General features: G+C 41.7%; 1 protein-coding gene and 1 long non-coding RNA gene across 3 annotated transcripts in view; both read left to right on the top strand.

The window, feature by feature from the left end:
- tubgcp3 (tubulin, gamma complex associated protein 3) overlaps positions 1–13,393 on the top strand; it is a 29,830-nt gene extending 16,437 nt beyond the window's left edge. Inside the window, exons 12-22 of one of the 2 annotated variants that reach the window (XM_048235375.1) lie at positions 1,916–2,026; positions 3,112–3,223; positions 3,975–4,164; positions 4,491–4,626; positions 4,743–4,811; positions 4,950–5,085; positions 5,789–5,877; positions 8,718–8,849; positions 9,723–9,863; positions 11,489–11,605; positions 12,092–13,393. In XM_048235375.1, coding sequence (XP_048091332.1) covers positions 1,916–2,026; positions 3,112–3,223; positions 3,975–4,164; positions 4,491–4,626; positions 4,743–4,811; positions 4,950–5,085; positions 5,789–5,877; positions 8,718–8,849; positions 9,723–9,863; positions 11,489–11,605; positions 12,092–12,253 — 1,395 coding nt within the window. In that variant the 3' untranslated portion in view covers positions 12,254–13,393. Of the gene's footprint in view, positions 1–1,915; positions 2,027–3,111; positions 3,224–3,974; positions 4,165–4,490; positions 4,627–4,742; positions 4,812–4,949; positions 5,086–5,788; positions 5,878–8,717; positions 8,915–9,722; positions 9,864–11,488; positions 11,606–12,091 lie in introns of those variants that run through there. The other variant, XM_048235376.1, reaches the window with a different exon arrangement.
- Positions 13,394–19,784: 6,391 nt separating this feature from the next.
- LOC125288764 lies at positions 19,785–21,046 on the top strand. Its single transcript, XR_007192528.1, has 3 exons — positions 19,785–20,029; positions 20,122–20,214; positions 20,697–21,046. It is a non-coding gene; the product is annotated as an uncharacterized LOC125288764 (long non-coding RNA).
- Positions 21,047–21,699: the final 653 nt, after the last annotated feature.

The following is a 21,699-nucleotide window of genomic DNA, read 5'->3' as shown; positions in this document are numbered from 1 at the left end:
TACCATGAGGTGGGGACTACCTGTCTACGCACACGCACACACAAACACGTTCTGCTCACACACACACACACACACACACACACACACACACACACACACACAAAGCGTTGACTTGCTCACAAACATACTTTGGACCTGACTGAAAAATCATGTGCTGACACACATGCACAACTCCAGATGTAACAATAGCCAGCTTGTGCGTAGCTGTGCAGTATGTATGTTCGGTAATAGTAATAGATGCCAGTACCCCATAGGGTTTAGCTTTTGCGACGTGCTAGTAAGAGATGCCAGTACCCATAGGGTTGAGCTTTTGCGACATGCTAGTAAGAGATGCCTGTACCCTTAGGGTTTAGCTCCTTAAGAGACGTGCTAGTGATAGATACCAGCACCCATAGGGTTTAGCTCCTTAAGAGACGTGCTAGTGATAGATGCTAGCACCCATAGGGTTCGTGCTAGTGATAGATGCCAGTACCCATAGGGTTTAGCTCCTTAAGAGCCGTGCTAATAAGAGATGTTAGCACCCATAGGGTTTAGCTCCCTTGCTAGCGTGCTCCCCTCCCAATCCTAGGTGCTGCAAGTTGTGGGTTTGAGTCCTGGCAAGTGCAGGGCTAAACATAACACAGGTTACACAGACATGGCAGCAAACCATATGTATGTATGTATGTATGTGTATATATATACTCGGAGACTTTATTGCCCTCTCAGCCGTATAATTACGCCTCAGCAAAATGTGCATAACTAAGAAATGAAACCATGTAATAGAAACAGCAAGGATAGCAGTGAGAGAGGGTAATGGGTAATAAAGTCCGGGCAGGAGATAAAGCATTTTGAAAAGCGCAGGTTTATGCGACTGCAGGCTCCAGCAATCGTCTCCTTTTCTCTCGTCCCTTTATTGCGTTTGCCCTCTGCTGTTAATCGCTGCTGCACCGCTCTGCAGTGCCCAAAATAGGGCACAGTGAATCGTCTGTGCCACCCAGCTGACCCACACCGAGGGCACGGGGCAGAGTTGTGGGTGCTGTCAGGCTGAAGCACAGGGCTGGTAATCGGACGGGCACAGTGTGAGGTGGCGGGGCGGGGGAGCTGGGGGCATACGCACTTCTCCTCTGTAGGTTGTTCTTGCAGTGGCCGTTAACAAGCTCATCATGACTTTGAGTGGCTGTGCAGCATTGGCACAGTCACGAGGAGTGGATCGCAGTGCTTTTAGGTGTGTGTGTGTGTGTGTGTGTGTGTGTGGCTGGCGGGGGGGCCTTTTAAGTCCTCATGTGACCGGCTGTTACTATGTCCTGTGGCGTTTAATGGTTTTGTTGTTCTGATGGCTATTGAAGATGTTCCTGGACTTATACTCCCATGGCTCTCAAGGATGTGCATCCATGCCACACACACACACACACACACACATTGCATTTCCTTCCACACACACATTAGATTTGCATTTGCTCCTTTGATTGCACCAAATGTCTGGCCAGCAGATGAACGGTTTCCAAGTCACTTTATCATTGTTTGATTTTGCTTTGTGTATTTATAGCGGTATATTTATATAGTGTTCAGTGTTTCCCATACATTGACTTATTTGTGGCGGCCCACCTCAACATTGACCACCACACAATGATTTTCCAGATTTTATAAATTGTGCTTAAATCTGGTTAGCAACATAACCACGCTGTGCTAATTTGTTAAAAACTATACTCAAGATAATTCTGCAATCCAACCACCACAAATGGAATTCAATTCTGTGGGAAACACTGGAGTTCTTCCTCTATTATTTATTTATGAAATACATTTTATATTTGATTATGTCTTCTGTCATTGTTAATGCCTATGTATTATGAGTGAGTTCTGTGTGTTTGTGTGTGTCCAGTTCTTTGTCATTGTTAATGCCCATGTATGAGTGAGTTGTGTGTTTGTGTGTGTCCAGTTCTTTGTAGCCTCAGACCCGACAGTAAAGACGGACCGGCTGTGGCACGACAAATACTCGCTGAGGAAGTCGATGATCCCCTCCTTCATTACCATGGACCAGGCCAGAAAGGTACCACACTGTTTACACCACCTACAAACCACTTTGTTGTTTGACTAAATTCAGGACTGTAAAAACAGTAATGTTTTTCTAATGTTCCTGCCATGTCAAACCAGTGAAATGGAATCTGAATCTGAACAGAATATTTTAAATGTTTCCTAAAAACCCTTAATATATATTTTTTTCTTCATTTTCATGTCAAAACCATTAAAATGGGAAATATGTATAACACAAAACAACAATAGAATAAGAAAAAGTTGGTAATATCTTTGACAATTACTTTCAGATAAATATGCTTTTAAAGAGCACAAACCCTTCATGCCTGACACTCCACCTACCATTATCTTCAAAATGCTGTAACTTTGGTTATCATACCAGATGTGTTTTGTAGAGATATATAAAGTTGTATTTTTTACCCTAGATGTTAACATGCACGTGATCTTCTCCTGCTTGCTTGAGTGGTTTTGGTTAACCCTACTCTGTTTTTTCAATGTCCATTTATTCATTTCCTCTAAAAAGTCAATGATCCTAGAACACTACGCGGCTGCTCTGAAATCTTTGGTCTGTTAAGTAATTTCAATGTGCCATTCATTATATAGTAGTTTATGGACAATCTTTTTTTTTTTTTTTTGTCATAGAATTTTACATTTGACTTAGAGTTGGAACTCTCGTAGTGTGAGCCTCGACTACATCATAGTTTTATCTCAGTTGACTTGAAGGTGTTGTGCCTGAAACCATGGCTGGCTTTTCTCGTTACTTCTATAGTAGGCCAAACCTGTACTCTGAAAGGAACATTAGCTTTGACTTCTGGCGGAATTGAGTTCTCAGTGGCTTGATGTCTGGTGAGGGAGACAAAAAAAAATCAGAATACCAGACGTTCCCCTCTCATGCAACAGTAATGGAATACCCAGGAGACAATGACCAAGGGAATACATACGAGAAATGAAATTAGTTCGTCTCTCTCCGTTTCTGTCCAGTCGTGTGTCTGCCCCGCGTCCGGTCCTCGCGTGATTCATGTATCCTTTCATCTCTGTTCTTCGACCTCCCTGTCTACAGCTGTTTTCTCTGACCCATCCGTCTCCTTCGCCCAACCACAGGTCCTGCTTATTGGGAAATCCATCAACTTCCTGCATCAGGTTTGCCACGACCGGACTCCACCCGGCAAGATCCTGCACGCCTCCTCCAAGGCCGCCGACTCGCCAAAAGATGGTAAAGACAACTGCCCCGTCCCGCCTCTCAATACCCTTCCTCTCCGGAGACGTCCAGGCACATGCCTGCCCTAGCAGGGTTTCGGGAGATGAAAGAGCTGTTTATTGAACCTTAGAACAGCAAATGGGCGGAGGATTGATCTGTTGGCGGACGGCTGGCACAATAGTTATCTGTTGTTTTCGGCCTGTAGTCTCCAGTTTTAAACGTGCCTATTGACAGCGGCCTTGTGGAGTGTAAGTGTTAGTGTCTTCCGCTCCACTCAGCCTTCATTAATCAATACTCTCGCTGGCCGGCGTCCCCTTGGCCTCGTCCTTGGGTTTGACGCTGCCGCCGCACACTACAGCACTGCACTGTTCACGGGCCACTACACTTTCCTCTCCCCTCCTCTCCCCTCCTCTCCCCTCATCTCTCCTCTCCTCCTTTCCTCTAAGTGCAGTTGAGGAATGGCTCAGAAGCACATCACATTTGGCAATTTTGGCAGTGATTTTAGTTTTATAATGCTAAAGTTTTAAATAGTGATTTTAGTTTTATAGTGATTAAGGTTTATAGTGATTAAGGTTTATAGATTTCTTCATATTCCATGCTCCCACTGGCTGTTTGGTTGCAGCGTAACTGTGTTGGTCAGACTGATGAGGTGTGTGTTGGTCAGGTTGATGAAGTGTATTTTGGTCAGGTCGGTGAAGTGTGTGTTGGTCAGGTCGGTGAAGTGTGTGTTCTGAGGGCAGTCTCTTGGTGTGTGCTTGTCCCCAAGCTGCGGAGCTCTTCACGGACCTGGAGGGAGTGTTCCAAGAGAAGATCGACGCTGCCTACTTTGAGACCAGCAAGTATCTGCTGGGCGTCCTCAACAAGAACTACCTCCTGCTGGAGCATCTGCAGGCCATGAGGAGGTACCTGCTGCTGGGCCAGGGCGACTTCATCAGACACCTCATGGACCTCCTCAAGTAAGAACACACAACACACACACACACACACACACACACACACACACACACACTGGGCCAGGGAGACTTCATCAGGCGCCTCATGGACCTCATCAAGTAAGAACACACACACGCACACTGGGCCAGGGAGACTTCATCAGGCGCCTCATGGACCTTCTCAAGTAAGAACCAATACACACACACACCCCTATGTTGTCTGTTCTATAAACACACACTCTATAACACAGTTGCACAGAGATTGAATACTCTTTTGTATTAGTCACACACACACACACACACACACACACACACTCTGACCTTGTGCCCGCTGTGCCGTTGCCCACTAGGCCAGAACTGGCGCGTCCGGCCACCACGCTGTACCAGCACAACCTGACGGGCATCTTGGAGACTGCCGTCCGAGCGACCAACGCCCAGTTCGACAGCCCCGAGATCCTTAAGAGGCTGGACGTTCGGCTGCTGGAGGTACCGATCTAGAGGCTGCATCTGCATCCTGTTTGTGACTCCAGACCTCCTCAATCCCACAATGCTGTCTGTCTGTGCGTGTGGGGCTGTAGCGTAATATGTGGTATTTGTTGCAGGTGTCCCCAGGAGACACTGGCTGGGATGTGTTCAGTCTGGACTACCATGTAGAGGGGCCCATCGCCACAGTATGTTTCTGTCTTTCGGTGCCTCATTCGGATGTGCTCTTTCTGTTGTTTCCCAACCAGCCAGTTGGTGTGACTGCTTTAATTGTGTGTGTGTTGTGTGTGTGTGTGTGTGTGTGTGTGTGTGTGTGTGTGTGACAGGTGTTCACACGGGAGTGTATGAGCCACTATCTGCGGGTGTTTAACTTCCTGTGGAGGGCAAAGCGCATGGAGTACATCCTCACGGACATCTGGAAAGGCCAGATGTGCAACGCTAAGCTGCTGAAGAGCATGCCTGGTGAGAATCCTCTTTGCTGTTCTATATTCTATATTCTAAAGAGCATGCCTGGTGAGAATCCTCTTTGCTGTTCTATATTCTAAAGAGCATGCCTGGTGAGAATCCTCTTTGCTATTCTATATTCTATAGACCCTTTCAGCAATAAAAACAAAAACAATGCTTGAACGTTCTATTTGGGCCCCAACGGAAGTCTTGTGGGGCCAACTATGATGCTGATAATGGAACTCTCTTGAAAGGGTCTATATTCTGTACTCTGGTACATGTTCATCGTGTTGCCTTTAGGAAGTAGCAAAATACTTCCAGATAATGAGAGTGGTCAGCAGCACAATTAATTGCTGCCTTTTGCGATTTGCTAATTGCATTCAGATTGCGATTTCAGTTAAAGATCCATTAATCTTTCATTCCTATTCCTTGTCCATATATATGAGCACACTTCTCTGTCTCTGTATTGAGTGAGCCCTCATTGCAGTTGAGTCTGACTTCCAGTAGAGGGTGTATAGAGTACAGTTTCTTTTCCATTTAGATATGTGTGGATGGATAATGTGTGTGTGAGATGTGAATCATGATGTGTGGATGCATAATGTGTGTGTGAGATGTGAGACAGAGAGTGTGTACTGCTGTGACTTAGGAGTGGCTTGTCCTGTCCTAACATATGAATAGACTTTGTGTCGGTCTGTTGGCTGATGTTGCGTTGTGTCCCCAGAGTTGTCGGGGGAGCTGCATCAGTGTCACATCCTGGCCTCTGAGATGGTCCATTTCATCCACCAGATGCAGTACTACATCACGTTTGAGGTGAGTTTGGTCCACCTCACACAAACATACACATAAACACAGCCAACACACACAGTACTACATCACATTTGAGGTTAGTTTGGTCCACCTCACACAAACATACACATAAACACAGTCAACCCACACACAGTACTACATCACGTTTGAGGTCAGTACACATAAACACACGCACAGTTTTTTTGATTGACAAATACTGATTAAAGCACCAACACTGTAGGCTCAATGTAGTCTGTGTGTCTGACAATCTAAGTAACTCACTCACTCACTCACTCACTCACTCACACAAAATTTTTTTACAAACAAAGTGGCGGAAATCAGCAGTCAATTCTCTACATGCCCCTCAACGCATCTGACTCAGATACCAAGACTCCTACAACCTCTAGGGACTGCTGGAACATCTTTTCAGCATTCACGCCTCTCTCCGAGAGTGAAGTGTCCAGACTCCTGACATGCAGCCGTCCTACCACATGCTCGCTGGACCCTATACCTCTGAACCTACTTCAGTCCATCAGCCCGACCATCGCTCCAGCTATCACACATGTGATCAATGCTCGTAACCTCCGGGACATTTCCAACAGCGTTCAAAGTGGCCGGGTAACACACCATTACTTAAGAAAAAAGCTTCTCTCAACCCTGCTCAAGTCGAGAACTACCGCCCTGTCTCACTACTGCCTTTCCTATCCAAAGGCATTGAACGAGCAGTCTCCAAACAGGTCTCTGACTTCCTTTCACAGAACAACCTTCTGGATCCAAATCAGTCTGGGTTCAAAAGCGGCCACTCTACGAAACGGCTCTGCTGTCTGTAACAGAAGCCTTAAAGAAGCCAGAGCGCGGCTTTCGGTCATCAGTACTCATTCTGCTTGACTTATCGGCTGCCTTTGACACGGTTAATCACCGTATCCTTCTCTCTATACTTTTCGCTGACATGGGGAATCTCGGTTCTGCTCTCTCCTGGTTTGAATCCTACCTCACAGGGCCTTCGTTAGCTGCATCATGGCTTAGTCAGCTATCCGCACCTCACCATCTCACCACAGGGGTCCCCAGGGCTCAGTGCTGGGCCCCTCCTCTTTGCTATCTACACCACCTCCTTGGGACAGATTATCCGTTCGCGCGCGGCTTCTCCATACCACTGCTATGCAGACGACACACAGCTCTATCTGTCCTTTCCACCTGACGACCCCCCTGGTTTCAGCACGGATCTCAGATTGCCTTTTCAGACATAGCTACATGGATGAAGGCACACCACCTCCAGCTGAACCTCTCAAAGACTGAACTGCTGGTCATCCCAGCTAAACCTACCATACACCACGACATCAGCATCAATTTGACTCCCTGTCTGTTTCAATCGACCAGGACTGCAAGAAATCTAGGAGTTGTTCTCGACAACCAACTAAACTTCTCAGATCATGTTGCCTCAGTCGCCTCGGGTCATGCCGTTTAAGACTCTACAACATACGGAAAATCAGGACTTACTTGACTCAAGATGCTACCCAACTTCAGGTTCAGGCAATAGTCATCTCACCGACTTCGACTACTGCAATGCCCTCCTGACAGGTCTCCCAGCCTGCGCAGTGAAACCACTTCAGATGATCCAGAACGCGGGGCCGCCTGGTCTACAACCAACCCAAAAGGGCACATGTTACCCCGCTGCTCATCCAGCTACACTGGTTACCCATGCATGCCCAAGATCAAATTCAAGTTCTAATGCTTGCCTACAAAGTAGTCTCGGTTCTGCTCCCACCTACTTGAATGCCCTCATACAGACTTACACTACCTCCAGACGGCTCGCGGCTCCTCTGATCTAATCCGGCGTCTAGCTCTACCACCCGGGCGCTCAAGCCAATCCAAACTTTTCTCATCTGTTGTTCCTCGTTGGTGGAAATCACTGCCAGTTCCTACAAGGGCAGGGACATCCTTTTCCACTTTCAAAAACTCCTGAAGACCCAGCTCTTTAGAGAACATCTACTCTCATAGCAACACTTACAACAAGTCTTACTGATCCTAGCACTCACCAGCCGTTTTAAACTGACAAGTAACTGCTAAAACAGCACTCACCGACGACTTATTCTTACTGTACTCTAATGTTTTTTTTTAAACTGTCCTAAAATTGTGAGAATTGTTCTAAAACTTACTGTTTACCATGTTGTTAGTCGCTTTGGTTAAAAAGCGTCAGCCAAATGTAATGTAATGTAATGTAATGTAACAAAAGCACTCACACAAAAGCACAATCAGGCATACACTCACTCTAGCACAAACACACACAATCAAGCATACTCACTCTAGCACAAACACACACAATCAAGCATACTCACTCTAGCACAAACACACACAATCAAGCATACACTCACTCTAACACAAACACACACAAGAATCCACTCACTCAGTCATACACAAGCATTCATACATGTAAGAATTCACTCACATACACATAAGCGCTCACTCACTCATGCACACACACACACACACACAGACATGCACACACACATTTTATTTCATGCCCCACATGGACTACGTTGATCTAATTATGCTGTCCAGCTGCCCATCCATCTGAGTGTTACTGTTTTCCTTCCATAGAGGTGTGTGTGTGTGTGTCCACTATAGAGATATGTGTGTGTGTGTGTCCACTATAGAGATATGTGTGTGTGTGTGTCCACTATAGAGATATGTGTGTGTGTGTGTGTCCACTATAGAGATATGTGTGTGTGTGTGTCCACCATAGAGATGTGTGTGTTTTTGTGTTAGTGTGTCTCCACCATAGAGATGTGTGTGTGTCCACCATAGAGATGTGTGTGTTGGTGTGTGTCCACCATAGAGATGTGTGTGTTTGTGTGTGTCCCCAGGTGCTGGAGTGCTCCTGGGATGAGTTGTGGAATAAGGTGCAGCAGGCTCAGGATCTGGACCACATCATCGCTGCTCACGACGTCTTTCTGGACACAGTCATCGCACGGTGTCTTTTAGACACCAACAACAGGGTACGCTCCATACAATCAGCTGGTACACGGTCATCGCACGGTGTCTTTTAGACACCAACAACAGGGTACGCTCCATACAATCAGCTGGTACATATACACGGTTATCGCACGCTGTCTTTTAGACACCAACAACAGGGTACGCTCCATACAATCAACTGGTACACGGTCATCACACATTGTCTTTTATGGCCTGTGCAGAATACAGGATTTCAGCACGATTTGGCCACAATTTTGTCGTAGCTGACATATTTCTTGAATTTCCCCTTGGGAATCAATAAAGTATCTATCTATCTATCTATTTATCTATCTATCATTTCCAGCGTCGTGCCCGAATATGAAAGTTCGGGAAGAGGAACACTTGAACGCTTGAACTGATGTTTGTTTGTTCAAATCTCTACCAGTGTAGAGGTTTTGCTGTTCGTTTTTGAAATCTATACAAAACTTGATATTGTTTGTTTGTTGATACCTCAAAATTCTCTGATTGCAGCTTCTTAAACTTATATATTCTTATCTTTGCTTACTACTTTTTTAAAGCAAACTATATATCTTTAGTGCGTGTAAAAAACAAAGCATTTGAAGATATAATCAACATTTTTTTCTGTAATTTCATCGATCAAACAACTTATCGACTAAAATAAAATAATCGACAGATCAATCGACTTTGGAAATAATCTTTAGTTGCAGACACACACATTCTCACACACACATTCACACACACACATTAATTACAGTGCAGCATAATGTATAAGTGTATATATATATATATATATATATATATATATATATATATATATATATATATATATATATATATATATATATACTTTAATTACAGTGCAGCACTGTAACAATTCATTGTCTCTCTCTGTGCAGTCCCTGTTGAACCAGCTGCGAGCCATCTTTGACCAGATCATCGAGTTCCAGAGCACTCAGGACTCTCTGTACCGCTCGGCCCTGGAGGAGCTGCAGCTTCGGCTGCAGTTTGAGGAGCGCAAGAGGCAGCGACAGCAGGAGGTAGGTTACCTCTTAACCAGGGCTGGAATTAACTACCAGCCACTACCAATGGATGGTAAAATACATTAGCCACTCAACAGGAAATCATTATTTTGTGTCTGAGGTCTGAGAACATCCCTGCTCTTAACTGATCCAGAATCAGTCCTTAACACTTCACTTTGACACTTTTATCCAAAGCATCTCACAACGGCGGGTTCGGACCCGGGCCGACCACCTGTCAGGCTCTGACATCACCACGGCTCCGCTATGCCCACTCTTTTGTATCCCAGAAGAGTATTCCGACCCTGTTCAAAATATCTTCTATACTATTTTTGCGCGATTTGTCAATTGATTTCTGTGAAGTACAATTTTGGATATAGATATCCACTTATCTTTTTTAGATATCTTTCTTTAGTGTTGATGTTTTTGCCTGGCCTAAATGGGTGTATGTGGTTGTGACTAGAGAAAGGACAAGAAATTTGATCGTGCATACCAAACAGTCCCAAGCTTACATTAGCAACGATCGCAGATCATTGTCCGCTGTTATAGCCCATTGATGTGTCCTTGTACGTGTACTATCTGACATCTTGCATCAACCGCCTGAAAATGACATGGATCAGGATCCCGTTTTACACACACACACACACACTACATTGAAACACCTAACGGGCAGCCAAATTAGACCCTCGGTATATACCTGGTGTCGGCTTTCTCCGGCGATTGATTTTTTTTAGTCCCATAAAAGCTTCGTCAGACGTTGAGCGTGTACCGAAAACAAACTGCGGTCGGGTGGCTGCCATCTGTGTTGTTGTTTATAGCCGCGCGGTAATGGCCGAGGCCAGCGCTGCTGAAAGGTTCTGTTCGTCAACGTCGTCCGTCTCGTCTCGTCACCTCGACCTGCTCCCTCATCGGTCAGCCTGGTTCCACGGCGACAGCGGGAGCGTTGGGAACAGAGAAGCTGCCCATAAACCAGGCCTGCGCTGACCGAGACACAGGGCAGTCAGTTCCGCACTCCTAATTCATCCTCTCCCACAGCAGTGGGCTGTGTTCTAATGATGGTGCCCATAGAAGGTGCTCTTGTGTGAAGGGCGGGCGGTACATATGTTCTACAGCAGGGCTGGGCAATACATTTCTCTAGAGGGCCATAATGTCTTTGATAAATTATGCCGTGCACAAAGGCAAATTTGTGGCATACCTTAGCATGCTTCATATTGAAATGTCTGTTAAGTTGTATTCTTTGAAGACAGCGATACGTTCTTTGCTAATTAAACATATTACTTTTTACTTACTTGAACCATCATCTTTTAACTTATTTGCCATATCCATTGAAATGTCACTGATTGTTTTGCAATGCAAGCGCTGGACTATCGTGAAACTTCACCTGACATTTGAGGACAGTGAAGAAGAGTAATGTTTAGTTAGCACGATTTTAACTGTAGACAGCACAACTTACCAACTTCACTTAATTAAAGTAGTTTGCTGGCCATATGCTGCCCATGTGTGTTATACTGTGCGTTAAAAGAGAATATTAGATATGCAGCCATCAAGTAGGTGATGTTGATAGCCGTTCTGCCGTTATGATGTTTATAGTTAATATTAAGTCTGTGTGTGTGTGTGTGTGTGTGTGTGTGTGTGTGTGTGTGTAGGGTGAATGGGGTGTGACCACAGAGGATGAGGCTGCTGAGACTAAGCGGATTCAGGAGTTCCAAGACTTTCATGCCAAAATGCGCTCTGAGCTCCGGATACTGTCATACTCGTACCAAGTAAGTGTGCACTTCGTCAACACAGTGTTTTCATAGGAATGCTCTAATCTCTTGAAAGATATCTCACACTTTATATTGATTCAGTTTGCCATCAAACATCTGATTTCAATGACTTATCAGGGATATTCCCTCAGCCAAGTAATATGAAATGTAAAACTTGCACCGTTAGTCACATAGTACAGCTTCAGCAAGCATAAAAGAAACTTCTGGCTGTTCAGTAGAACTTCATGTAGGCTAAAGTGCAGACACATACATACATACATACATACATACATACATACATTGATACATACAGATGTTCTAACTGTACCTGCCAGAATGGGAACACAAGGCCATGCTCCCTACCTTTTTCCAGCTTATAGTATTATAATAATTGTGTATTGTAAATTGTAAATTCACCCGTCAAAGTGCACCACTACATCACATGAAAAACTCTGCACTGTTATTCTGGTCTGCGTTTGACTCTGGTTGTCTCTCCACGTGAAGGGGATTGTCCAGCAGTTCCTGGTGCTACTCATGACCAGCACAGACGAAAGCCTGCAGTTTCTGAGTTTCCGTCTGGACTTCAACGAGCACTACAAAGCCCGGGATCCCCGTCTGCGCGTCTCTCTGGGAGCCTCCAGGGGGCGACGCAGCTCCAATATGTGAGCCAGGGAGAGTGGGCGTGGCCCACTGGCCCCCGCTACAGCTTACAGGCCACACCCACATCATGGAACTCCAGCCTTCACTGACCGAGGGGTAGAAAGAAAGAAAAAGAAGGAAATAAAGAAGGAAAGAAAGAAGGGAAGAAGGGAAAAAGAAAGAAAGAAGACAAGAAAGTGTGAGAAAGAAAGGACAGAGAGAGAAAAGATAGATAGAAAGAAAAATATGTTGAATTATCCACAGCCTTTCCCCCATGCCATTGCCAAATAAATAAAAGTGCACACACACACACACACACATGCTCACTCTCAGAATATGAACACGATATTCCAAAGGAAGAATTTGTTTTTAGAAGTGTGTAACTAGTAGGACAAGGTCACAGGTCTGCAATCAGTGCTCTGTCATCAGTGTATCAAAGTGTTTAAACTTTTCCATGTTGTGTTAATGTGTGTTTACATGATTATTTAATGATTTACTTTTTGTACGTGTGTTTTTGTCTTCAGTTTACATTATAAATGTATGATATTCATTGTTTTTGGTTTGTTTTGTTTTGGCCTGTATGTTAGATTCTGATGGCATAAAATGCCAATGTAAAAAAGCTATAATCTTTCAGAGAGGTCTTCAGCCTTAATGCTACAGTCTTTTGTCTATTTAAATAATTTCCATTTTGAATGTCTACTTGTGACTTTTCCATCTCCCTGTTGCAGTCTGTGACCTTTGTTCTGCCTGTATAAACAGCAAGCATTGACCAGCCCCTCCATTTCTTAGCTGCGTAAGGTGAATTTGTCCGATTCTTTGCACTTGCCGCCTTTTTAAAAAGAAAAGTAAACATGTAAAGTTGCCTAGTGTGAGGGAAATGTATGGGCCCTGCGCTGTGTCCTAATTGAGGTGGTGCTAGTGGGGAGACAGCGCCACCTGTGGGCTATGCCGTTTTCTGAGTTCTGTTGACGTGTGAATCCACCTTCCACCCAGTTTCCATCAACGTCATCGTCCCATTGTTATTAAGTTATCGCGGGGTGGGGAAGGAGGAGAGATCATCTTTCTCTCAACCCTCCTTCACTGTATAGCACAGATTTATAGTTAAGTATATGATGTAAGCAAACACATTGTCATTTTTCTCTTTAATAAATCAACTTTTTTTAACAACCTGTGTCTACATTGGACATGTTGCACTACTTGAATATCCCATTAGCTTTAGCAGAAAGTGGAGCATCTTATTCAATGTCACAATGGAGTGGACTAACAAAGATGGTGGGTCATTTGTACTTTGAATGGCACATTGCCATTGTGAAGCAGAATCTTTTCAGCTGGCCTTGACAGCCCTGCTGCATGGAGCCTAGGAGGTGTCATTGCAAATTTTTCATATATATTGTATGTATTCACAGATTTCAATATCATTGACTTGTCTGTTAATAGTTGTTTCCGTGGAAAAATGTATTCCTTTTTACTATAATAGGGTGTTTTCTCAAAATTAGGTTTCCGTACCCTGTGGAGGAGAAATATCCACTTCAGTAACACCTACATAAACTATTCATTAGAGATTTCTTCCCATCTATATTTTGTGCTTGATTAGGGAGGAGTTATGTTGATATATTGTCAATAGCCTGATATTTTACATTTTATACTAAACACATCTGACCCTAAATAGTATTTTCTATGGGATGATAGAGAAACATAGCCACAGTCCCTTTAATTTTGTCTTTTTGCTAATGTGTCAAGAATGAAACAATACATTTTTAATCTGGCTTCATCCAATTTTCAAATTGTGTTTTGTAATATAAGCAAATTATGGTACATTTTCTAATAAGTGCCTAATTTGCATAAACATACAATCTCAAACTTGTAATAAATTTTTTCTATAGTATGATGTCACTAATCAGCTGGAGAAGTTTCATAGTGATAGCTATTAATTGAAAACTCCACTCCATCTACGGCGGTAGACTTTTAGTATATGATTCAGGAGGGTATTAGGACCAATAAAAACTATGAGTCATTTCTGTTGCTTTTTTTTTTTTTGTCTTTTTGAGCTAGATTGACTGGCCTACTTGCATTTGTGTATGGAGCATTACATTGCATGCTCATAGACAATGGTTATCAGAGGTTTTCCTGAGCCCATACAATGATTTTCTTTACAGAAAAAGGTCTGGTTTTAATGCAGTGCCATCTGAGGTCCAAAAGACCACAGCCATCCAATATTTTATTTCAGCCCTGTTTAAAGATTTCGCTGGATTTTGTGAATATTTTAATGATATATGTACTGTAGATGATGAAATCCTCAAATCTTTCACACGATAAGAAACATTCTTATATTGTTTCATATATTATATCTGTATATATATATATATTATAATAATAAATAAAATAAATAAATACTAAAAAGTCAGTACACCAAATAAGTAATTGTGAAAATAAAATATGTAGATCTTGCAGTTTGGTCTTTTCATGTAGCCTTGGCAACTAGCCATCTAGTATAGGCCTGAATAATGCACATGAATTGACACTTGATAATTGATTGACAATTGATTGAGTTTTGCAATCATTTAACCCACCATGGGCAATGCTAACACTGTTACAAACAGTGCAGCATGCAAGACTAGGCCTGTCATTATTTTTTACTCTTATAAACAAGGGTACACTTTGAAATGGGTCTTACATTTCCCTTTTTTGGGGGCACTGACTCTGCCGTGACTCTCCTGTTCCTAGATACACTGAACTGATTTAGTTCGGGAGAAAAGAGATAAAAAGCCCGCCTACACTGAAAACTGATTGGTTGATTTAGCGAAACAGGCCAATCAGGATGCTCTCTGTCTTGGATGCGCTCAGACACACACGCACCACCATAGACATAATATTATCTATGCGCACCACCCCTCTCTCTCTCCCCTGTCGTGTGCGCGCTACACTCAGATGCACACGCGATTTTAGGTCTCCCTCTCGCGTGCGCGCTCTTGATCGCTCGCTCTAGATTCCGGGAGATTTTATCTAATTTGCGGGCGTCAGGGAGACGCTATCAATATGCGGTAGACTCCCGGAACTTCCGGGAGACTTGGGATGTCTGAATACCTCCTCCACATCTTTACTTCTGATACTCTCTATGGGTTGCTCTTTTATCCCCATGCATGGTTCCAGTTCACCTAATTAGTTGTGAAATGTTGCTCCCTTTGTTGTCTTTATCATTACACAACTTTTCCAGCCTTTTGTTGCCCCTGTCCCAACTTTTTTGAGACGTGTTACCCAACTTGAGTCTACCAAGTGAGCCTACATGTACTGTATGCCTAGAGCAGGGGTGTCAAACATACGGCCCCGCTAGATGGTTTAATCCGGTCCAGACTTGTAGAGAATACATTTCTGTATTTAGGAGGGTGCCCAGTGATATCCCTTGGGCAATTTTGTATATTAACCCTTTCTTGTTCAATGTATTGAATACAAGGTAAGACACTACAGGTGAATAGGGTAAAAAAATAACTAGCAGATATCACTATGAAACTTCCCCAGTTGATTACTTAGGCCTACATTAATATGGAAAAAATCTAGTTATCTGAAATGTAATGTTTGAATATGCAAATTAGGCACAATCTAATTAAATATGTGCTGATTTGCATAAAGTTTAAAAAGAAAAAAATCTGAACATTAGATGAAGCCGGGTTCAACATTACTTTTTCATTGTGTTTACATATTAGATGAAAAGTCTTTTACACAGGAAATTTGTATTACAAGTTTTCTGTAATTTAATGTTTAATGAAAAAGCCCAATGTGCCAAAATCATGAAATAGGATATACCTCTAATTTCAAGATGAGTAGGCATACTCATATTAAATGCAAATCAACTCAATTAAAATGTACTAAAATACAATGTTCTGTGTGATAGTTTTTCAGACAGTACATTCAAATTTGGACAATTTAACCCTTTACTAAGTGAATTAATGAATTTCTATGTTTCAGATAATGCCAGTCCGGGAGCCATGGGGTCAGACCTGTTTTTGTGGGTTTTTTATTTATTCATTTTTGCTTAGACTTGTTGACTTGGGGTGGCTCTTTAATATTTAGGAGGGTGCCCAGTGTGATATCCCTTGGGCAATGTCCTACATTAACCATTAAAGCCATATGTGCCGAAATCATGAAGAAAAAAAAAATAGGAAAAGCAAATAATCAACTCAAATAGAATGTACTAAAATACAGTTTGCAGTGTGATAGTTATTCAGACAATACTTCATGCATTCATATTGGGAAAATGTAACCCTTTTCTATGTCAAATAATGAATTTATAATTTCAGATATTGCCTGTAATAATTCTGAATATGTACACTTTTCCTAGTATTAGTTCTGATAATTGTCCAGTTCTGGCTCATCCTACCCTAAAACATGCAGAGAATATTGTGCAAGGCACCATTAACCTGGCAACTGCATCTGTTAGAGCTACAAGGATTTTCACTCTTGCAGCCACATCGGATCATCTCCAAAATGTAGTTTGATGCAAGTTTGACATTTTCTGGTAGACTGGTTGGGCTTAGTAACGAATCAATGAATCTTTCTTCAAATGGCAGTTGAATTTCCAACTGAAGTATTCCTTCGCTTCAGGCGCCATACTTCAATAGCCTACTTAAAAATGAATATTCTCTTTTTGAATGACGAGTTTAGGCTCTGAGCATAGACTACTACTGCAATAAAGAATAAAAATAAATGTATATTTTATACATATTAGAACAGTAGAACAGACACCCTGTAGAAATCAGCTAAAAGAGGGCAGTTTAGGCTAACAGTAATCATTTACATAGCATACATGCACTAAGTCCTTCCACTCAGCAGCCATATTGTAGCACTTTTGGGCACTTATCGGCATCTATTTCAAGGCGCAAGCAAGACTTCACAACACCAACTTTGCTCCAACAGTGAGATCACAACACATGAAAGGGGTCGGATATGTGTAGACAACTGCCATATTGGTGTTACAAACTAACCCCATGCATTTCTATGGAGGATTGTTTGAGTGTTTTGACTCCTCATTAGAAAGTCTCTGGTAAACCTCCATCCACACCTAAGAGACGTATATTGAGAGATGCTAGCACGTAGCACCCGTGGATTAGTTTCCTCTCCCACTCTGAGAATGAAATCGGCACTTCAGAAGCACCTACATACAACAAACTTTCTTATACCTAACTATATTTAGAATGCTTCTACTGAGGGGTTTGTTGATATGTTATTCCTAGCCTTTTTATATTACATTTTATTCCTAAAAACATGGCGAAAATGTATTTTTTTTTAAAGGCTATTGGCAGTATTTTCTGATTTACGGAATAAATAAAAGAGATATCTAAAATTCCCTGTGTAAAAGACTTTTCATCTAATATGTCAACACAATGAAAAAGTAATTTTGAACCTGGCATCATCCAATGTTCCGATTTAGTTTTTTTTTAGTTTATGCAAATCAGCACATATTTAATTAGATTATGCTTAATTTGGATATTTAAACTTTATTTTACAGATAACTTGTAATACATTTATTTTCCATATTAATGTAAGTAATCAACTGGGAAAGTTTCATAGTGATATCTGCTAGTTAATTTTTTTACCTGTGGTGCCTCGCCTTATATTCAACACATTGGACAAGAAAGGCTTAGTATCGAGAATTGCCCAAGGGATATCACCGGGCACCCTCTCTAATCTTATTGAGTTACCCCTTGACAGCAAGAAACAGCCAAAAAAAAAACTTTAACCGACAAAACCAGGTTCACCTAAATTATGGCATTTGGCTGCCGGACTAGAGTTATGAATTTTCAAAGAAATAACCGAAATGCTCAATTCAGCCGCTAGGGGCAGCCAAAAAACAAACAAAAAATCAGAGTTGACTGGTCCTGTGCTGTCAGTCTGGCTACATTGTCGGGAGAAAAGCATGCGTTGCGACAAAAAGGGCAGTCTGCAAACGGAGGACAAGATGTTTGGGCATTTTATTGTATTTTGCACCAGGAAGTGTAAAACGCTAAACTTGGATCATGTTAAAGTGTGGTTGTGCAAACTGTAAATTTAATCATGTCGCGAGGTCTGACTCACCGTCAGTTTGACTGTTTTCTCAGTGATGGCATTCTGTCTGGCTTACCATACCACGCCTGTAGTACGGTGGTTAAGCCGAGGTGCCGTACTCAAGCGTTTCTTTGAACAACGAGAGGGAATTGGACAGTTCTTGGAGAAAAAAGGCAGACCAGTAGGAATATAAATGCCCGGAATGGGTGCGGTATCTGGCCTTTATGGTGGATAGCCTACACAGCACCGCCACCTAGCCTACAAAATGATTTGATCTGATGTAACCTTATCGTACACGGAAAAAAGTGTTTCTGAGCATGTGTAGATATAACATAAATGAAATATGTGAAATTAACAATAAAAATTTCAGTTTGTATCTTTACATGAAAATGTATTGTTTGAAATTATTCTGCATTTGTTCAAATTACAATAAAATTGGTTGTTTTTTCATTTACATACATTATTAAGTTATCCCAGTCGATCTTCTCAAGTACAAACACTCAACAAACAAAAAGCTTGTTTAATTTACGCTGTTTCGTACTCCCGCCAACTGGCACGCATCCGTTGAAAAGAGCAGAAGACCACCGCATTTCCAGAGGCTGGGTTTATGATTGAGTCCACTGAACGTTAAGGTAAGAATAAAGTTTGCCAAGTATCGATACCTGGTTATATTTATTTTACTGTCTATGGTTAGATTAGCTTCCATCTTCAAGTTAAACTAAAAGACTCTAGAACAGTAGAACTAGATAGTCGAGTCTTTTTGTTTAATTTGAAAATGAATGTTAACGTTAATTAGCAAGTGGCCTTATAGTGGACTTAGCCTAGCACTACTAGTCGTGTGTGACGTTAAAGCAAAACCCTCGCCAAAATGCATTTGTGTAAATACTCGAGGCAAACGTTAGGTTAAAACTATATTGACAAAGGCTGCACTTAAGATTGACGATGGTTTAGTTTTCTGGTCAAACGACTTCTTGAATTAGCCAAATTAGAACTAGACTACATTTGCTGCCGCTAGGGTGCGTCTGGATTTCTACGCTATTCTTAAATGGGCTCGCTACGAATGGGCATAGCCAACAGTGATAAACTTGAGTGATAAGGGACCGTAACACTACAACCCTACAACTGCCCGTGGCGAACCCATTCAAAAAGCCATTTGAACCGAAAACTAAACCATGGTCAATCTTAAAAGTGCAGCCTTTGTCATCAATATCCTTTTAACGTAACGAAAGTTTGCCGTTTTTACATCATTTAAAATAAATCCAATGTACACGTAATCATACCTGGGAATAGGTAACATTTAATATACACCGAGTATATCATGTCAAAACTATCAAATGTTATAGAACTTTCTCGAAGTTGAGTAAGATAAGGAAAGGCCAAAAATGTACATGTAAGACTTAAGTCTATGAGAGGCAAGGTCTTTCTGTAACCAGTTCTGCAACCAGCAGACTGATTTATTCAGTGTGGTCTTTGGATTAATTTGTCCATGTCTTTGTTCGATTTCTCTTGCCCATGTGTGTCTGTCTCATTATGTTTCTACATCTCCATGTCTTGTCTACATCTCTTGGTCTCTCAGATCGAGAAGGAATTCTGCAGGATCACACTGAAGCTATTGCAGTCCACATTCCTGGGCAAATTGGACCAACACACACCCAAGCTGTTGCCTGTACAGGAGGAAGGGTGGAGCCATTGGGAAGAAACTTGATGAGACCCTTGACATGTTAAATGAGGCATGTATTTACAACAGTGTGGTAGTAATTAGTTGTATGTAGTAGCTTTCTGATGTCTAATCTCATATTTTATATTAATCTCATATTTCTCGTATTAATTAATAATCTCATTCCATATTTTTGTAGGACGACACAATTGAGTCGCGAAGAGAAGTTGTGATCAGAGGACTCACACTCTACCTTGGTGAATACACTGGAGAGTTAATGAAGGACTACCAGGTAAAGAAGATATTACTACGCATGAAGGACACAAAGTATAATCAAGAATAAAAAAAACACAAAGTTCAGGACTTTTTTCCATTGTGGTACTGATAATATTTTAGTATTTAATTATTAAAAATGCTGTAGTGAAACATGGGAAATCCTCACAGATATCTAGTGACATGTACACGAATATCCTAGGGTTTGTTGAAAACACTGATGTATAACCATTTGTATAATTATGTAGTTAACAGAACCAAATATATGATACTCTTTATACTGTATAAAGCTGCATTGCTTAATTACTCCAACAAATTGAATTAAAATGGCCTTAAATGGCATTTGATTGAACTCTGTGATACCTGTAGACACCCTTGTTAAGCTACAATACTACTCAAAAGCACCACATAACAATCTGATCATCTGTTTGGAGAGGGGAACAAAGAGTTATGCATCCTTCACATTACTATACAATAAATAAGTGTTATTGTATTTCACAGGTTTTTAATGACGACGATGCTGCGACCATCCAAGAAGCTATTACTACATTTGCCCTCGGCATCTTTGTTGTCAGCAAAGCCAGGGATGGTCTCCCCAAGCAAGCTGGAATAGCCATCAAGGGACCTTTTTGGTATCCCAGATGTGGCACATGCTTGCACCTATCTGATGGGCCTTATCTATGCCTTGGAACTGAGGTACCCTAATAAACTGAAATACACGTTTGAGGTCTTTCAGAAGATCTTCCTAGAGCTAGAGGATGCAAACCAAAAACTGTCCTCCAAAGTCCATGATCTCAAGGTCTGTTTGCAAGCTTAAAATCTATACAGATGGTGTATACAGTAGAATGTATTTTGATTTATTTGTAATAGAATGTATTTTGATTTGTTTTTTTTGGCTTTTGTCAAATAAATTTATTTATTTGAGCTAAATGACTTCCAAGTCTTGTTTTGGGTTAAGATGCATAATTATATCTGAGATTGTTTGACTCATGTGGGTTGCTAAGTTTCCAGTGTTGGGCTGCAACCAATTAATTAATCTGTCGATAGTCTTGATAAATTGATTTGTGGATTCGTCCATACAATGTAAGAAAATGGTGAAAAATCGATCACTCTTTCCCAAAGCCCAAGCTGCAACCTAAAATGTCTTCTTTTGTCCTGATCACCAGTTCTGAATTTAAAACATTCACATCAGAGAATCTGGGATTCTTCTTCTTAAAACTCAAAGACTCAAAGAAAATTCTAATTACTGACAAATTATTTAGTTGTTAGCAACTAAATGATCAATCAACTAATTGTTGCAGCTCCTGTCTTTTTATCAGAATGGTCTACACTTGGCTCCACGGCAGCATATCTTGACATGTGATAAGAGGATTGTCTTTTCGAACACAGAGATGACACATACTTAAGTTTTTAAGTAAACCAAACATGATACAAAATATTGTGCCTGATCTACTTAAAAAAGGTAAGGCAACTTTTTGCATCAGATGATTATGTATATAATGCA

Source organism: Alosa alosa, chromosome 23, assembly GCF_017589495.1.
Source record: "Alosa alosa isolate M-15738 ecotype Scorff River chromosome 23, AALO_Geno_1.1, whole genome shotgun sequence".
In the NCBI taxonomy this organism is placed as follows: Eukaryota; Metazoa; Chordata; class Actinopteri; order Clupeiformes; family Clupeidae; genus Alosa; species Alosa alosa.
Note: the sequence above shows the minus strand (reverse complement) of the source record. Positions and strands in the feature narration are given on the sequence as shown.